General features: G+C 47.0%; 1 protein-coding gene across 4 annotated transcripts in view; it reads left to right on the forward strand.

Annotated features, from left to right (window-relative positions):
* Window positions 1–15,455: 15,455 nt before the first annotated feature.
* USO1 (USO1 vesicle transport factor) overlaps window positions 15,456–19,286 on the forward strand; it is a 448,004-nt gene continuing 444,173 nt past the window's right edge. For 2 of the 4 annotated variants that reach the window (XM_085635255.1, XM_085635264.1), the window contains exon 1: window positions 15,527–15,707. In XM_085635255.1, the coding sequence (XP_085491381.1) occupies window positions 15,639–15,707 (69 nt within the window). In that variant the 5' untranslated portion in view covers window positions 15,527–15,638. Of the gene's footprint in view, window positions 15,708–19,286 lie in introns of all 4 variants that reach the window. The other 2 variants (XM_085635281.1, XM_085635273.1) reach the window with 2 other exon arrangements.

Below are 19,286 nucleotides of genomic sequence, written 5' to 3' on the forward strand. Positions count from 1 at the left end.
TTCCTAAGCCAGACCTGCAATACACAACCCTAGCAGAGGCACACTGGATGGCTAAGCAATAAAATACCTACTTTCTAAAAGTGGTATTTTCAAACCCAGAATGTAAATATCACCCTCACTAAAAGATACATTTCAACATTCTGAGTTCAGGCATTGTGAGAAAGTGGCTCTGTATATACTGTTCCCAAATAGGTACAGGGTGTACAGAGTCCACAGTCCCCAGAGGTTTGGCAGAGGCTAAAGTTAGATGTAACCTTACTCTCTAAAGTGGTAGCTTGGTCGAGCAATAAGGCAGTATCAGAGGACAGTGTAAAGCATTTGTTGCACACACTCAGCCAGCAAATGGTCTCACACACTCAATAACTGAACTCTAGGCCAATGGTTTATATATAAAAAATATATGCTTGTTTTATTTTAGAACCAACAATAGGCATTAAAATATACTTCCTCAGAATGAGATGCTTTATATAAATACTTTTGCAATATGCAATTGACTTTTGTAGAAAGTTACAAGTGTTTGCAATAGGCAACACAATAATGCATTGAGTTCAATGGAAGTTTCAAGTTATTTGCCACAGATGACTTTTAGGATTACTTTTGGAATTCCAGGACTGGATCCTAGATTCAGTCCTGGGTCAGTACTTGGAATCAAGTGATAAAAGTCGACTTAATTACTGTGATGATTTTTAGACAATATTTTGCTATTTTAAAAGTTGACACTTAGAAAATATTTCCCTATGGCAGAAAATTCAAGTTGCAGGTATAGTATGTTCTCGTTACTTTTGTAATCCAGTACTGGGCGCCTAGACTCAGTACTGGGACCTTTATCCAAAACAGGTAAGTAATTACGTTTTCAGATGTTATACGATTTTTAAAGAATATTTAACATTTGCAGAAATAGACACTTAGAAGAAAAGTCAATGGTTTCCTACGGGAGAAAATTGGGTTACTGGTAAGTACAGTTGTAAGTATTTTTCAGAGTCCGTGCTGGGCACCAAGATCCAGCACTGGGAGCTCACCTAAGAGCAGATGAGTATTTTCGTTTTCGTTACTCGGCTGAATTTTGGTGAATATTTGAAGTTTTGAAAAGACCACACCTAGAACAAATTTCAGGAAAAGCCAGTCAATGTTACCCTATGGAGAAAATTGAGTTATCGGTTTAAAGGTAAGTACTCGACTGGCAGAGTTAAGGTTCTGGGCATAGACTCAGGGGTCTCCCAGGGTCAGGTAGGTACAGTTGTTTCACCCTCAGCGGCAGAAGGGCGGCCGGGTGCAGAGAGAGTTAGGCCCAATGCTATCCTATGAGAGGTATGGGGGCCTTGGTTGGTGGCTGCTGACTAGCAGGCTACGCGGCTGTGGGAGCTGGGCTCCTGGTCACTTACTCAGGGCAAGTGGGGAAGTAGATAGGTGTAGAGGTTGCACTGCCAGGGCTACTCGGGCGCCTGGGTGCAGGGTGCTTTTGAGCCTTCGGGCGCTCAATTGATTTCAATGGGAAATCTCCAGTTTAGAAAAAGACTGCAAGCTCGGGGACGAAGATTCTTCAGGTGCCACCACCACTTCGAGAGGTAAGTTGGGTAGTTGGAGGATAGGTAGGTACCCCGGGATTGGGCACAGGGGGCCGCGGGGCGCCGGGTGCAGGGGTGCCTTTTGGTGCCGGGAAATCTTACCCTCTGTTGATCGCAGTTGGGGGGGGCACCTGGTTCTGAGGCTGCAGGCTTCTTCACGAGTGTCGAGGGAGGTCCTTGGGTGCCAGACTCGGAGTCACAGTCACCGTGGGGTCATCCTCGTGGTCTTTGTTCACTCCGGCACAGGCCAGGCTTGGCGAGTGCAGAGTGTGCTGGGTTCGCGGTTCGGGCTCCTGCCAGGGATTAGAAGTAGATTTTGAGTAGAGCCTCTACTCATGGGAGTCCCAGGGGGCTTAGAGTCAAAAGGTAGCCAGGTCCTCCGGGGTTTGTGAGGTTGCTGGCCACAAGAGATGCCGGGTTGGAGCAGGTTCGAGGGTCGACAGGCCGGTAGGGCTGGGGCCAAAGCAGTTGGTGTATTCCTCTTTTTTGCAGCTGCAGGGCAGGTGTTCTTTCTTCTAGCTCTTCTTCAGATTTTGGAATCTGGGGAAGGAAGGTTCAGGGTGCCCCTAAATACTAGATTTAGGGGCGTTACAGGTAGGTGAAGGGCAGGGACCAATGGGTCCCTGACCTGGGGTGGGTACACCCCCTATCCTGCCTCTCTCCTGTGGGAGGGGGGCAGCAGCCTAGTCCTGATTGGGCAGGGCTTCCCATCTTCAAGATGGCGAGAGCCCAGAGAGGTGCTTCACCTCGCCTCCCCCACCTGAGGGGTGGGGTTGGCAGGCTGGCACATCCCCTGTCCTTATTTGGGGTTTCCGGCCAAGCTTCCCGCCAGAGTGGGGGGTTGCAGTGGCTCACAGAGGTGGAAGCTCACAGAGGCGGCATGCCTTTGAAGCTTCCCCCTGCCCATCCTGGGGGAGATTTAGCACCTCGCACAGGATGTGCAATGTTGCAGACCCAGGAGAGCAGGGGCTCTCCTACCCAGGGGTCCAGCAACATGTCTGCTGTGTGGCAGCCTAGGCAGCCTCAGAACAGACGTAGATTGTAGGTTAGGTTTCAGGGGGCATCTCTAAGATGCCCTCTGGGGTGCTTGGTACATTAAATCCCACACTGGCATCAGTGTGGGTTTAATGTGCTGAGAAGTTTGATACCAAACTTCTCAGTCTTCAGTGTTGCCATTATGGTGCTGTGGTGTTCGTGTTTGACGAGTTCCCAGCACCATATTCTCTTAAATGGCAGTACTGCACTTACAGTGCCCAGGAATGGACCTGGGTACTGTAGGGCCACATGGCTCCTGCTCCTGTGCCCACACCATTGGCATAGGGCACCCAGCTAGAGGGGTGGCTGATGTATGCCATGGCAGTGTAGGTGGTGGGCATGGCACACAGGGATGTGTGCCATGTCGACTCTTTGTTTTGTCTTGTACCCAGACACTCAGCCTGCAAGGGCAGTGTGTGTGTGTAAGGGTACAGGGCCTCTAAGGGTGGCACAATGAGTGCTGCAGCCCTTAGAGGCCTTCCCTGGTCACAAGGTCCTGGGTACCCAGGGTACCATTTACCAGGGGCTGACATGTGGCCAGGGTTTGCCAATTTGGGTTTTGTGTTTTAGGGAAGGAACATAGGCTCTGGGCACCTGATTGGCAGGAGTCCAGGGCACACTCAGTCAAAGTACATTCAGCAATTGTGGGGTCATACCATGCAAGAAAGATGGCACTTTCTCACACAATTCCCTCCCCCCAAACGAAAGGTGATGAGACTAACCTTGCCCTATGGAGTCTTCATTGTCTAAGTGGAAGAACCTGGAAAGTCCATCTGCATTGGCATGGGCAGTCCCTGGTCTGTGTTCCACTTCAAAGTCCATTCCCTGTAGGGAGATGGACCACCTTAGTAGTTTTGGATTTTCCCCTTTCATCTGCATTAGCCATCTGAGAGGTCTGTGGTCAGTTTGAACCAGGAAGTGAGTACCAAACAAGTATGGCCTCAGCTTCTTCAGGGACCAAACCACAGCAAAGGCCTCCCTCTCAATGGCACTCCAATGCTGCTCTCTGGGGAGTAGCCCCCTGCTTATAAAAGCAACAGGTTGGTCTTGGCCTTCATCATTGGTCTGGGATAGGACCGCTCCTATCCCTAGCTCAGAGGCATCAGTCTGCACTATGAACTGCTTGGCATAATCTGGAGCTTTTAGAATTGGTGCTGAGCACATTGCTTCTTTCAGGGTGTCAAAAGCCTTCTGGCAACTAACTGTCCAGTTAACCTTCTTGGGCATCTTCTTGGGGGTGAGTTCTGTGAGGGGGGTCACAATGGACCCATATCCTTTCACAAACCTCCTGTAGTACCCAGTCAAGCCAAGGAATGCCCTGACTTAGGTCTGGGTTGTTGGAGCTATCCAGTCCAAGATGGCCTGGATCTTGGGTTGTAAGGGTTGTACTTGGCCTCCACCTACAAGGTGGCCCAAGTACACCACAGTGCCCTGCCCTATCTGGCATTTGGATGCCTTGATAGTGAGACCTGCATTTTGCAGAGCCTCTAAAACCTTCCCATGGTGGATCAGGTGATCCTGCCAGGTGGAGCTAAAGACAGCAATATCATCAAGATAAGCTGCACTAAAGGATTCCAGCCGAGCCAGGACATGGTTCACCAACCTCTGGAAGGTGGCAGGGGCATTCTTTAGCCCAAAGGGCATTACAGTAAACTGATAATGCCCATCAGGGGTGGAGAATGCTCATGGGGCCGTGCCAATCTGCCAGTACTCTGCAGTTAAGTCAAAGGTACTGAGGAATTGGGCTGCCCCTAATTTATCTATCAGCTCATCTGCTCTTGGAATAGGGTGAGCATCTGTCTTGGTGACAGAGTTGAGCCCTCTATAGTCCACACAGAACCTCATCTCTCTCTTTTCACCTTGTTGATGAGGTTTGGGGACCAGAACCACTGGGTTAGCCCAGGGGCTCTCAGAGGGTTCAATGACCCCTAACTCTAGCATCTTGCTGACCTCAGCTTTGATGCTTTCCTTGACTTGGTCTGACTGTCAATAGATTTTGTTCTTGACAGGTGCACTGTCACCAATGTCCACATCATGGGTACACCAGTTTGTCAGACCAGGGGTCAGGGAAAAGAGGCTAGCATACTGTTGCAAGACTTGCTTGCAGTCAGTCTGCTGTTGGGCAGAGAGGGTGTCTGAAAAGATCACACCATCTACTGACCCATCTTGCGGGCTGTAGGAGAGGAGGTCAGGGAGAGGTTCACTCTCTGCTTCCTGTTCTTCATCAGTCACCAACAGCATGGTGATATCAGCCCTGTCATTGTAGAGCTTAAGGCGGTTCACATGGATAACCCTTTTGGGTGTCCTGCTAGTGCCCAGGTCAACTAAATAGGTGACCTCACTCTTTCTTTCTAGGATAGGGTAAGGGCCACTCCATTTATCTTGGAGGGCCCTTGGTGTCACTGGCTCCAAAACCCACACCTGTTGCCCAGGTTGAAATTCAACCAGTGCAGCTTTTTGGTCATACCAGTGCTTCTGGAGCTCCTGGCTGGCCTCAAGGTTCTTGGATGCTTTTTCCATGTACTCAGCCATTCTGGACCTTAGGCCAAGCACATAGTCCACTATGTCTTGTTTGGGCTCTTGAAGAGGCCTCTCCCAGCCCTCTTTTACAAGACAAAGTGGTCCCCTTACAGGATGACCAAACAGAAATTCAAAGGGTGAGAAACCTACTCCCTTCTGTGGTACTTCCCTGTAAGCGAAAAGCAGGCATGGTAACAGGACATCCCATCTCCTTTTGAGTTTTTCAGGGAGACCCATGATCATACCTTTCAATGTCTTGTTGAATCTGTCAACAAGGCCATTGGTTTGTGGGTGGTAGGGTGTAGTAAACTTGTACTGCACTCCACACTCCTTCCACATGTGTGTCAGGTAAGCAGACATGAAGTTAGAACCCCTGTCTGAAACCACCTCCTTAGGAAACCCTACCCTGGTGAAGACACCCAGGAGGGCCTTGGCTACTGCAGGAGCTGTAGTAGTCCTAAGTGGAATTGCTTCAGGGTACCTAGTAGCATGATCCACTACTACTAGAATAAATGTGTTCCCTGAGGCTGTGGGAGGTTCAAGTGAACCCACAGTGTCCACTCCTACCCTTTCAAAGGGTACCCCCACCACAGGTAGTGGCATGAGGAGGGGCCTTTGGGTGGCCACCTGTCTTGCCACTGGCTTGACAGGTAACACAGGAGCTGACAAACTCCTTCACCTTTTGGTGCATCTGGGGCCAGTAAAAGTGACTCACTAGCCTTTCCCAAGTTTTGGATTGCCCCAGATGTCCAACTAGGGGTATGTCGTGAGCCAAAGTTAGGAGGAACTCCCTGTATTTCTGTGGCACTACCACCCTCCTGGTGGCTCCAGGAGTGGGGTTTCTTGCCTCAGCATACAGTAATCCCTCTTCCCAATAAGCTCTGTGGGTACCACTGACATCTCCCTTTGCTTCTGAAACAGCTTGCTGCCTCAGGCTTTCAAGAGTGGGACAGACTCGCTGACCCTGGCACAGCTCCTCCCTAGAGGGTCCCCCTGGGCCCAAGAGTTCAACCTGGTAAGTGTCAAGATCCATGGACTCAGTTCCCTCAGGGGTATCCAAATCCTCTCCCTGTGGAGAGGGGTCCTGAATGTTTTGCTGTGCAGAAGCTCGTTCCCCAGTCTTCTTACCTTTTCTCTTGGTTGGTTGGGCCATTATTTCAGGCTCCAGACCTACTTTTTCACCCTTCCTCTTGCTCTGTGCTCTGGTTTGCACACACACCAATTCAGGGATGCCCAGCATGGCTGCATGGGCCTTTAGCTCAACCTCAGCCCAGGCTGAGGTTTCCAGATCATTTCCAAGCAGACATGCAGCTGGCAACTTTGGAGAGACCACTACCTGTTTAAGGCCAGTAACCCCCCCCCCCCCCCAGCCTGTCACCATGGCCATGGGATGACTAGTGGTGACACTGTCAGCGTTGGTGACTGGGTAAGACTTCCAAATCAAATATTGCTCAGGGGAAACCAGTGTGTCTTTCACCATAGTGACACTGGCACCTGTATTCCTCAGAGCTTCTACCCTAGTTCCATTCACCCAGGGGTACTGTAAATATTTCTTTAAGTTGGGTGGCCACACAACTACAGTGGCAAACTCCACTTCTCCCAGGGAGACTAGGCTTGCTTCAGTGTGTTCCCAGATTTGCTCAGGATACACTTCTGATCCCATCTGTATACTTGCTGCCCCAGGAGTAGCTGTACTGGGTGCCTTAGGGGCTTTGTTGTGGGGGCAAGAGACCTCATACAGTTATTACACCAGGCCTTTAAGGGATCAAAGTTCTACCCCCTATAGGGTTGAGGCACATAGGGAGTAGTTTGGGTCCCACCCACCTGAACAGGTTTTGGGGCCCTTTGGAAGACTCAGACTTTTTATCTTGAGGTTTCTCACCACCTTTCCCCTGGGGAGGCTTTGTGACCACTTTCTTCTGGTCACCCCCAGTGGTTGTCCTTGTCACCCTATTCTTGACCCAGTGGTCTGCCTTCTTTCCCAATTCTTGGGGAGAAATTAGACCTAGGTCTACCAAATGCTGATGCAACTTTTCATTGTGCAGTTACTTAATATATGTTCCTTCATGAATAAATTGTACAATCCAGTAAAATCCTGCACACCATGTCCAGCTAACCAACCATCCAGTGTCTTTACTGGGAAGTCTACAAAGTCAATCCAGGACCGGGTCTGGGTTTTGTGAGCCCCCCTGAATCTAATTCTATACTCCTCAGTAGTGAATCCAAATCCCTCAATCAGAGCTTTCTTCATGAGGTCAAAGGATCCTGCTTCTGGCCCATAGAGGGTCAGAAGCCTGTCTCTGCAGTTACCAGAGAACAGTTCCCACAGGAGTGCCCACCAGAGAGGTTTCTTTACTTTTCTGATGTCACAAGCCCTCTCAAAGGCTGTGATCCACTTGGTGATATCATCACCTTCCTCAAATTTAGGGACAATCCCTTTGGGGATTTTAAGGTCAGAAGTTTCCTCCCTATCCTTGTTTTTATTATTGCTGCCACCATTGATGGGTGCTAAACCCATCTCTCTCCTTTCTTTTTCTAGAGCCAGGAGCCTGGACTCTAGCTCTAATCTTTTGGCCAGCCTTACAAGGCTGTCCTCTTCACTGGTGGGTCCCCCAGTGATCTCTCTGGCACCAGAGTCACCTGTGTGATCTCTAGGTCCCCAGATGGTAATTCTTGGATTGAAGGGTATGGGTGCCCTCTCCTCCCTAGGGAATAGTGTGTGTGTGTGTGTGTGTGGGGGGGGGGGTTATCCACCTCCTCTTCTTCCCCTTCCTCTTCTGACTGGCCATCACCATGTCCAGATGGGTGGTCCTTAGCATACTCAGCCAAGAGCTCCTGGAGCCCTAGTTTGGTTAGATGCAGGCCCATTGGTATATTTTTAAGTTTGCATAGGGACCTCAATTCCTTGAAAGACAAGTGCAAGTAAGGTGTGAGGTTGAGCTCCTCCACCAGGTCCATGTTATTATTTTCACTAATAGCTGGGTTTGTTTGAGTCATTCTAACCTGACAGTTCTAATCCTCTACCCTGACTATAGTGACTTTTATTTTTCTAAAATTCTAATGGGACTTAAGCAAGGCCCTAGCAAGACTTTTAGTATTTTTGGAAAAGACCAATCAGAATTCTAAAGGCAATTTTAAGAGTTCTGTTGTGTGATCAGATGGTAACCAAGTAGTCCAACAAATGCAAGTTTGTATCCCATCGCTGATCCACCAATGTGAGAAAGTGGCTCTGTATATACTGTTCCCAAATAGGTACAGGGTGTACAGAGTTCACAGTCCCCAGAGGTTTGGCAGAGGCTAAAGTTAGATATAACCTTACTCTCTAAAGTGGTAGCTTGGTCGAGCAGTAAGGCGGTATCAGAGGACAGTGTAAAGCATTTGTTGCACACACTCAGCCAGCAAATGATCTCACACACTCAATAACTGAACTCTAGGCCAATGGTTTATATATAAAAAATATATGCTTGTTTTATTTCAGAACCAACAATAGGCATTACAATATACTTTCTCATAATGAGATGCTTTATATAAATACTTTTGCAATATGCAATTGACTTTTGTAGAAAGTTACAAGTGGTTGCAATAGGCAACACAATTCTAAACACAAGAATGCATTGAATTCAATGGAAGTTTCAAGTTATTTGCCACAGATGACTTTTAGGATTACTTTTGGAATTCTAGGACTGAATCCTAGATTCAGTCCTGGGTCAGACTTGGAATCAGGTGATAAAAGTCGACTTAATTACTGTGATGATTTTTAGACAGTATTTTGCTTTTTTTAAAGTTGACACTTAGAAAATATTTCATAGAAAACAGTCAATGATTCCCTATGGCAGAAAATTCAAGTTGCAGGTATAGTATGTTCTCGTTACTTTTGTAATCCAGTACTGGGCGCCTAGACTCAGTACTGGGAACAGGTAAGTAATTACGTTTTCAGATGTTATACGATTTTTAAAGAATATTTAACATTTGCGGAAATAGACACTTAGAAGAAATTTCACAGAAAAACAGTCAATGGTTTCCTACGGGAGAAAATTGGGTTACTGGTAAGTACAGTTGTAAGTATTTTTCAGAGTCCGTGCTGGGCACCAAGATCCAGCACTGGGAGCTCACCTAAGAGCAGATGAGTATTTTCGTTTTCGTTACTCGGCTGAATTTTGGTGAATATTTGAAGTTTTGAAAAGACCACACCTAGAACAAATTTCAGGAAAAGCCAGTCAATGTTACCCTATGGAGAAAATTGAGTTATCGGTTTAAAGGTAAGTACTCGACTGGCAGAGTTAAGGTTCTGGGCATAGACTCAGGGGTCTCCCAGGGTCAGGTAGGTACAGTTGTTTCACCCTCAGCGGCAGAAGGGCGGCCGGGTGCAGAGAGAGTTAGGCCCAATGCTATCCTATGAGAGGTATGGGGGCCTTGGTTGGTGGCTGCTGACTAGCAGGCCACGCGGCTGTGGGAGCTGGGCTCCTGGTCACTTACTCAGGGCAAGTGGGGAAGTAGATAGGTGTAGAGGTTGCACTGCCAGGGCTACTCGGGCGGCTGGGTGCAGGGTGCTTTTGAGCCTTCGGGCGCTCAATTGATTTCAATGGGAAATCTCCAGTTTAGAAAAAGACTGCAAGCTCGGGGACGAAGATTCTTCAGGTGCCACCACCACTTCGAGAGGTAAGTTGGGTAGTTGGAGGATAGGTAGGTACCCCGGGATTGGGCACAGGGGGCCGCGGGGCGCCGGGTGCAGGGGTGCCTTTTGGTGCCGGGAAATCTTACCCTCTGTTGATCGCGGTTGGGGGGGCACCTGGTTCTGAGGCTGCAGGCTTCTTCTGCAGTGTCGAGGGAGGTCCTTGGGTGCCGGACTCGGGGTCACAGTCACCGTGGGGTCGTCCTCATGGTCTTTGTTCACTCCGGCACAGGCCAGGCTTGGCGAGTGCAGAGTGTGCTGGGTTCGCAGTTCCGGGCTGCTGCCAGGGATTAGAAGTAGATTTTGAGTAGAGCCTCTACTCATGGGAGTCCGAGGGGGCTTAGAGTCAAAAGGTAGCCAGGACCTCCGGGCTTTGTGAGGTTGCTGGCCACAAGAGATGCCGGGTTGGAGCATGAGCAGGTTCGAGGGTCGATAGTCCGGTAGGGCTGGGGCCAAAGCAGTTGGTGTCTTCCTCTTCTTAGCAGCTGCAGGGCAGTTCTTCTATGTTCTAGCTCTTCTTCGGATTTTGGAATCTGGAATCTGGGGAAGGAAGGTTTAGGGTGCCCCTAAATACTAGATTTAGGGACGTTACAGGTAGGTGAAGGGCAGGGACCAGTGGGTCCCTGTCCTGGGTTGGGTACACCCCCTATCCTGCCTCTCTCCTGTGGGAGGGGGGCAGTAGCCTAGTCCTGATTGGGCAGGGCTTCCCATCTTCAACATGGCGAGAGCCCGGAGATGTGCTTCACCTTGCCTCCCCCACCTGAGGGGTGGGGTTGGCAGGATGGCACATCCCCTGTCCTTATTTGGGGTTTCCGGCCAAGCTTCTCGCCAGAGTGGGGGGTTGCAGTGGCCTGGGGAAGGTCACAGAGGCAGCATGCCTTTGAAGCTTCCCCCTACCCATCCTGGGGGAGGAGATTTAGCACCTCGCTCAGGATGTGCATTGTTAAAGACCCAGGAGAGCAGGGGCTCTCCTACCCAGGGGTCCAGCAACATGTCTGCTGTGTGGCAGCCTAGGCAGCCTCAGAACAGACGTGGATTGTAGGTTAGGTTTCAGGGGGCATCTCCAAGATGCCCTCTGGGGTGCTTGGTACATTAAATCCCACACTGGCATCAGTGTGGGTTTAATGTGCTGAGAAGTTTGATACCAAACTTCTCAGTCTTCAGTGTTGCCATTATGGTGCTGTGGAGTTCGTGTTTGACAAGTTCCCAGCACCATATACTCTTAAATGGCAGCACTGCACTTACAGTGCCCAGGAATGGACCTGGGTACTGTAGGGGCACAGGGCTCCTGCTCCTGTGCCCACATCATTGGCATAGGGCACCCAGCTAGAGGGGTGGCTGATGTATGCCATGGCAGTGTAGGTGGTGTGTATGGCACACAGGGATGTGTGCCATGTCGACTCTTTGTTTTGTCTTGTACCCAGACACTCAGCCTGCAAGGGCAGTGTGTGTGTGTAAGGGTACAGGGCCTCTAAGGGTGGCACAATGAGTGATGCAGCCCTTAGAGGCCTTCCCTAGTCACAAGGCCCTGGGTACCTAGGGTACCATTTACCAGGGGCTGACATGTGGCCAGGGTTTGCCAATTTGTGTTTTGTGTTTTAAGGAAGGAACATAGGCCCTGGGCACCTGATTGGCAGGAGTCCAAGGCACACTCAGTCAAAGTACATTCAGCAATTCAGCAAAAAGTGGGGGCATACCATGCAAGAAAGATGGCACTTTCTCACACATGTGCATTATAAAAATAAAACACTAGAAAAATGCGGGCTAATTTCCTGCTGTACATGAAATCCTGCAGCCTCTTGCATAGAATGTACTATGAATTTCAGCACTTCCGTTACACTAACATGGCGCACATGACTTTCTTAAATCTGTTCCATCATCAATACAAAAAGTTAACATGCTAATACTTTACAATTTCTTGTTATACTTACCACATCAGGACTCTCATGGTATGGTAGTCCAAGCTGGTTGAAAAAAAATATTCTGCAATTTGTACCCCCCGGCAGGCAGCCATAGTGTCCAGCCTTGTATACTTCAGCTGTCAGTGTGCAGTAAGCATGGTGCTTGTGAATAGCACTGGAAGATAAGGTGTGTCGTCTGGGTCTGCCGAGGACACCAAGCTGCATTATTAACCATGGGACTGGTAGTATGGGCACAGAAGGATGCTGCAGCCCCTCATTTCATGTTACCTTAATGAGACTTTGTGAGCGCTCAGACAGCAGGGGTTGGTTGGCACAGACAGACACTTAACAGAACAATAGTTTCAAAAGTGAGATTGCTTTATGAACAAGTTAAAAATGAAAGTGCTGTCAGCCGTTTGCGCTCTCACATGAGGGGGCGCGGTATCTTAAGTCGCGTTGGGAGGCAAGTTAGTAAAATAATGTGAGCCGTGCAGAAAGAAAAGCATGCGCCACCTTTGTTGAACTGCGCTGAAAATAAACACAAGAAGTGGCCGGCATTGTTCAAGCAGCGGCGCCACTGCTGAAATGCGAGTGCGGAGCTGGTTAAAAAAACATGAATAATTAAACTTAAAGGGAGCCTGCTGTGAGGAAAAAAGCCCCGTCCGCCATGGTTTGTAGTGTGCTTGTGTTAGGAGCAGAGAAGCTTGAGGGGGACTTTACAAAAGCAGGCATTTACTGTGAAAAAAAAGATGCGGCTGCCATTGATTGTATGCGCCGTGCTTTGCTGAAACATTAAGCAAGGCACCTAGGCGATGAGCAGAGAGTTGAAAAGTGGTCCCCTGCAGGAAAACACCTACTGTGTACAATAGGAGAAAGTAATTTTAAAAAAATAGTGCTCACTGACTGTAAATAAAACACACCAAGTAACAACACAGTAAAAGGTCCAGTCCTTATGGGAGGTTACAAATGCAGACAAGGTGGTACTAAGGAGGGACTACTAAACCTATTCACAAATCAAAAGCAACCATATATAAAGGACAGTAACAGGAGTCAATTGAAAAGATGGGTGTAGATTAAAGTCCATACCTGAATACAGCATGCCTCGCAGAGCAGCGCATGCGCTGCCCAGGCTCGACCTAAAGCGCAGCACACGCGCTGCCCAGACTTGACCTAAAAAGGTCAAGTTCTCTAGAGAGGTTACAAATACAGACAAGGCGGTACTTAGAAGGGACTACCAAGCCTTTTCACGAATCAAAAGCAACCATTTAGAAAAGACAGGAGCCAATTGAAAAGATGAATACAGCATGCCTTACAGGGCAGTGCATGCGCTGCCCGGGCTTGACCTAAACAAGCATTTGAAATGCAATAGTTCGGCATTTTCAAAACTTTGACCTATGGTATTGTAAATGACAATGCCTTTTATTATTGCAGGTTTTTTAAACACATAAGTAAAAGGCATTGTAATTTACAATGCCAATAGCTCAAAATCTGGCAAGTGTGAGACCTAATGCATTGCAAATGCTTGTTAAAGTGAAAGCGTGCATGGCGGGCTGCAAATACTAGAAGTGCCCACCATTGTCCCACGAGTGCTATGTGGGCGCAGCCACTATTAAAGTGAAAGCACGCATAGCGCGCACACTATACAAAAAGCAGCCGCCATTGTCCTGCATTATTCATTAAAGAAAATAGGGCTCACCAGATACATAACGCTGACCGTATAACCAAGCATTTGCAATGCAACACGTCTCGCATTTGCGAGAGTTTAAGCTATTAGTATTGAAATGGCAATGCCTTTTATTTACGTTTTTAAACCCAAAACATAAATAAAAGGCATTGTCATTTACAATGTCAATAGCTCATACTCGCGTGAATGCGAGACCTATTGCATTGCAAATGCTTGTTAGTTTGTTTTATGGGCAAGGCCAAGTCACCAGAGGGATGGAAGGAACTTGAGCAGGCACTGCTTTAATGACTGAATGCGGCTGCGCGTGCCCAGCGAATGGCTCGTAAGGGCAAGCAGAGCCTGTCTGGCTATCGCTAGCCACAGGTGCTAGTTGGACAGGGGAGCCAGGCTATGCATTCCAGAAATATTCTGATAAAAAGCAGCAGCGCCCTATTGTCCATGAACGTTTCTGCGAAATGAAAGCAAGACAATTAACCCACGATCACATATTTTGTGCCTCTGGCCTCGTTTTCACTTTCTAATGTTGTCACGACTAACCTTATCTTATCTTATTATAAATTTTACTGTGATTTTACACTGCATATCTTCACTCAAACAAAAACCACAAGGCCGTATGTCAGCGGAAGTCTCTGTAACAAAGCAGGCACTGAAGGCCAGCTTTAACCACTAGGTTTATTTATAAAATGACGAGTTCTTAAGCGCCACACGTCAATCACACTTCATTTTAGAGTTATGTAAAAAGCGTAACAAATGTCTTACTACTCTCTTGTCACAGTGTGACCCGGCTCCTGGAGCAGCGATGCGTTAGGGGGGGGGGGCGAGGAGGTGGAGATGCACCACAGCTGGCCCTCGCTTAAATCTGAAGTAACAGGAAGGGGGCGCTTATCACCTCAAGAAAGAATTTGCCCCCTGTGATGGAAGGGAACCGTGCTAAGGAATGGATGCACCCGCGCTCTTTGTGCGCTAGGCTCAAGCCGTCTGCTGTTGCGTGAGAGACTGGAGCCTGGCCCTTTGTTCACGCCCTGCTTCCCTAGTGAGATGATTGTGAAGTATTAACATAGCATGACGTGTGAAAGGTCTGCCGTAATCGGGTGTGAAGGGGAATTTACACTCCTTAGGGTGGGGGGGGGGGGCGGCTGTCACAATGAAAGATCTTTCAAGCCACTGGGACAGGTGTTAGCAACACTCCATAGTTTCAAAGGGCTGGAAGAGACCTGGAAAAGAAAAAGATCGCGATCAAACATCAAAGCGGCCGTGCGGCCGCTAAAGTGAAAGTAATCATTTCGCGGCCGCTTTGATGTTCTCAGTGGCCGCGCGGCTCACTGAGAACATCAAAGCGGCCGCAAAATGATCACGCAGGCTGCCAAATGGTGCGCGCCCGGCGCACATGCACTCTTGTTGGTGGCCTGTAAGCACTGGTTTGCACTTCCAAATCCCCCTTTTACAAAAGCTCTTGCGAGAGCAGCGCTAAAGCGCTGGCTCAGGCGAGACCTAAAAAACGAGTAAAAAGTCCAGTAATTATGGGATGTTACAAATGCAGACAAGGCGGTACCAACAAGGGACTACTAGGCCTATTCACGAATGAAATGCAACCATTTCACAAAGACAGTCACAGGGGCCAATTGAACAGATGTGAGGGGGGTAAATGGGCGGAACTTCTATGCCATACCTAAATACAGCATGCCTTGCAGAGCCGAGGCTCGACCCAAGAACACACATTTACGAGAGGTACTTCAGAACCAATGGTAGCAATGGGCGTGCACCTGTGCGTAAACTTACGCCAGAGAGTAGGAACAACAGTCTCGCAATGACAGCGCATGCGCGGCCTAAGCCAGACCACCTAAGCATTTGGACTGAAGCAGTACATCATTATGGACCTGTGAAACTTGGCAGAACTGTGTAATCCTGCTTTGATTGTTGGTTTGGTAAAGCCCTGTAATGCGTCTACGCTATATAAAAATCACATAATTAAACAAAAAATAAAAATAGCAAAACAACAATGGGAGCTCTCAGTCCTGTCTGTGTTTCCATGTTGTCCTTTTTCTAAGTCCCGAAGCAGGGAAGATGAGTCCTTCTTTTATGTTGAGTAGCGGCACCGGGAGGACTGCGTGGCCCTTTGCCCTCTGCGGTAGCCACGTCATGCCACGTCCACGCGCAGGCGCACTTTGCCCCTGGTGTTTGTTTCCGGGGTGTCTGTAGTGGCTGCTGCAGACCCGTCAGCCAGGTGGAGGTTCACGCTGGCAGCTCCCGGGGGGCGGGGGATGATGAATCTACTACGAGGAGTGATGGGGGCGCCTAGCGTCGGCCCTCAGCCTTCGGGGGCGGAGACGGTGAGTACAGTGGATTAATCGTTAGCATCGCTGCCAACCTACACTGGAATGACAGCTCTTGTCCTTGTCTCATACTACGTGGTTTCTCGTAGCACATCTGGATCAGCTGTCATTCTTTCCTGCCCATTGATGCATGCATTCTCTGCACTGGCATCCTGCCTGTTTGCTCTCCAATTGTTAGTGCCTCCTTGTCTGCACTCTCTTTGAGAACATTCTTCTTGGAGCCTTCCTGCTTGTACCCAGTGCTATCTCTTTTCATTGTACCTTCCTGCACTTTACTCCAAGTTCTTGTTACATGGTTGTAGTTATCGCTGGATCTCAGATTCCCCTCTCGCAAAAAAATGAAGGGTTTTGCTTGTGGGTCCTTTCTACAACCAGGTCTGTTCTAGACGTTGCAGAATACAGTCCTTTAGACCAGTTTGCGGTTGTGTCTTTTATATGATCCTGGCCTTAGGACGTGTCACAAGTGCTAGAAAGGGTTGCCACCTTTGCAAAAAGAAATCATGCAATTTGTTGTTATTTTTAGAGTCTGGGAAGACCTGTGCGTGATACTAAACAGGACTGTAAATAAAATCGTATGTAGTCCTTTGTAGCATTACTTTTATGTCTGTTTTTACTTTATCAGTCATGGATCACTAGCGCAGATTTAAAACACATTAAAAAGTGTTTTCCAGGTATATTTGCTGCTTGCTCATTTTTGAACCGGCCGGGACATAAAAATACCGATTATGCCGGTAGAAAACTGGTCAGGAGACAACCCTAGTACCAGTGCTTTCCTTCCCACTGATGAGCTGTGAAAGGATTTAATCAAGCTGCCTTCTGCTACTCCTTTAGTGGTTTTCAGAGTGTCTCAATCGCCCCTGTTATGCTCACTCCATGTTGGCCATAGACACCCCTTTTCTGTCCACATCTTGATCATCTGCATATCTTATACTGATACCTCCTCTCTTTTCTCTTCAGCTTCCTCTTTTCATAGTCTTCTCAATGCAGGTCCTCTCATCTCCTCCACCCTCTCCCAAAATACAACACACCCACTCGCATGTAAGCACTGCATTTTATTTTACGTTCACCTTGTCAGTATTTTGACAACTGTGTACCTCCATCACACACATTTCCACAGAATTAAAATTGTAATTAGGAGACATGCTGTGCGCTCAGCAGAGGCGGAAAGGCTTGAATGACCATGTGTTCAGAACACCTTTCTGACCCATTGAGCTCTCAATCTTGACCCTTTATAAACTCCTGGAGGTGACTTAGTTCAAAGTATGCACTATACAAGAGTAATATGCTATACGAAATAAAATACAGAAACTGAACATCGTGGAAATAGTTACTATTCCTAGGGAATGCAAGATTAAGTAAAAAGTGAAATATAAACAGGAACCAAATCGCTGACGTGGATTACCTCAGCGTTTTTAATTTTCATTGTTCAGAAATTGATCTATGTTTTTGCCAGTAAAGTTAAGGGCATGAATATAGGGCACGTGAGGAACCCGTTTGAATATCCGTTTTTTAATTTCAACACGTTCAGGGACCCGTCCCACTTAAAGCCTTGCTTGCTTGTGTACTTGAGAAAGCATACCAGTTCCATCCATTGTAAGAAAGGAACACCATTAAATTATTTTTGAGCTTTTGATATGTGCTGAGTTTATCTTAAAGTTATGCAGTTAACTAAGAATTATATCCTTCTCTGAGAGAATTTGTAAAATTGGTATAACATTCTATTAATCTCTAGTTTTGAATTTTCACCTTTCTGTTTTTACGTCATAATATCAAATTATGCTCTAATAGCCACCCAATTCTAATAACGTTGCTAACGTTATTACATGAAATTCTACATGTGCTATTATTATATGCATCTGTCGAAGAAGAGTGTGGTGTTTTTAATTAAATATACACTGTGCTGCTGGAGTAATTATGTTTCCCAGATACCATAGAGGAATAAATTGCTTGGGCGGTGACTGCATTGTGAAGTTGTGACTTGTTCTTCTTGGTAAATAATTTTGGTGAGTAATGGACAACTGATAAAAGAAAAACACTGATTAAAAAATTCGGCTCATCAGTTTTTTTTTTTATAGTTCTGTTATAGTCAACCGTCTCATCAGAACGAAATGCACAGCTTCATTAATTTCAGATGAGGGACTCTTTTTTTCAAACAGAAGCTTATTGGGTTTGGGGCTGATGGTGAATAGATAAACGGATTTTCCAGAAGGTTTATTGAAAGACTACTCAAATGGGTGTCTTTTAAAAGAAAAAAAAAGAAATGTTAGTACATTTTCTCTGCATTAATATTTAATAGTTCACGAAAATAACATGGCATAATTTAAGTTAGTTTGTCAAGTCAGAAGTGAGACTAGTTTTCAGACCGCAATCGGAGTGAGTTCTCAGTCTTCTTGATGGTGGCTGGCTGCTTGCAGTCACTTCTCAGAGTATCCGTTGTCTGATGACATTTACCCCCTTTACACTACAAAAGGATAGCAAAGTAAATGCACGTAAATTAGAAGTAGGCGTGTAGCAATAGCTTTAGGTGAAATTAGTTAATAGAATTATTTCTGATCTTCCACCAAATAAGTTTTATAGTCGGGCAAGAAGTTGCCTGACTGGGTGCTTACTTTGCTTTGATGAAACAGGAGATTGTGTAAATGGCTGCCTTGTGTAGTAAAATGCAAGCACTTGGTTGTGAGTGTGGTTGATTTGTCAGAGTTTGGCATATGGTGCAGATTGCATTTATGGTTGGTTGGTAGAGCTCAGTTCGTGTGTGGCATATATGAAAATGATTGGTGCTCCGCCTGAGGTTCTAGGGGCTACTGTGAACTTGTCACCACATTTTGATTCTGTGCCAATCCATGCTTGTGTTATGAGGAGGACAACGTTGATTGAGTATTATGCTTTAAGAAGAACACATACATCTTTGTTTCTGAAATTGGACATAGTGGTAACTACTTTGAAATTAAGTGTGGAGTAGGCTCTCTTTGAATGCATGGGGGCTACATCTAGTTTGGCTTTTTTCGAAGCTTGCAAAGCTATTTGGCATGTTTGATGTTACCCGAAAGCTTGCATGTTGGCTTCAGTCAGTGGTTTGGTACAATGTCCTAGTATGTGGTGCACACATCTGTGGTCATTTTCATAGTAGGGTCATATAGGATAGTCGTATAGCATTGGAGACAGATTAAATAGATAATTTTCCATCTGATACAATTGAGAATTCATCATGAAGTGTATAGCATATAAGACTCATTATGATTAGACAAGCAAAGAGAACCGCAAAGTTTTTAAGAATGTGATGTGGTTAGCCAGAATCCTCAGTAGCATTGGAAGAGAATTCCAGAGTTTAACATTGTGGCCAGAGAAGGCAATGCTGCTGATCTGACATTTCTTGAACTGTTTGAGATGTAATGTTCCTTCTTGGGAGGTAGGCTTTGAGGTTGAGTTGCCGAGATGTTGGAAAGTGTATTTGATCTGGTGTGGAATGCAGAAAGCTTTGAAAGGATGCATCTGGCTACTCAAGCCAATGCACATGTTTCAAGGACTGGAGAAATGTCCTTAGGATGGAGATGGAGGGGTAGCTTGGCTTCTGGA

The sequence above is a fragment of the Triturus cristatus genome, chromosome 2_1, assembly GCF_964204655.1.
Source record: "Triturus cristatus chromosome 2_1, aTriCri1.1, whole genome shotgun sequence".
In the NCBI taxonomy this organism is placed as follows: Eukaryota; Metazoa; Chordata; class Amphibia; order Caudata; family Salamandridae; genus Triturus; species Triturus cristatus.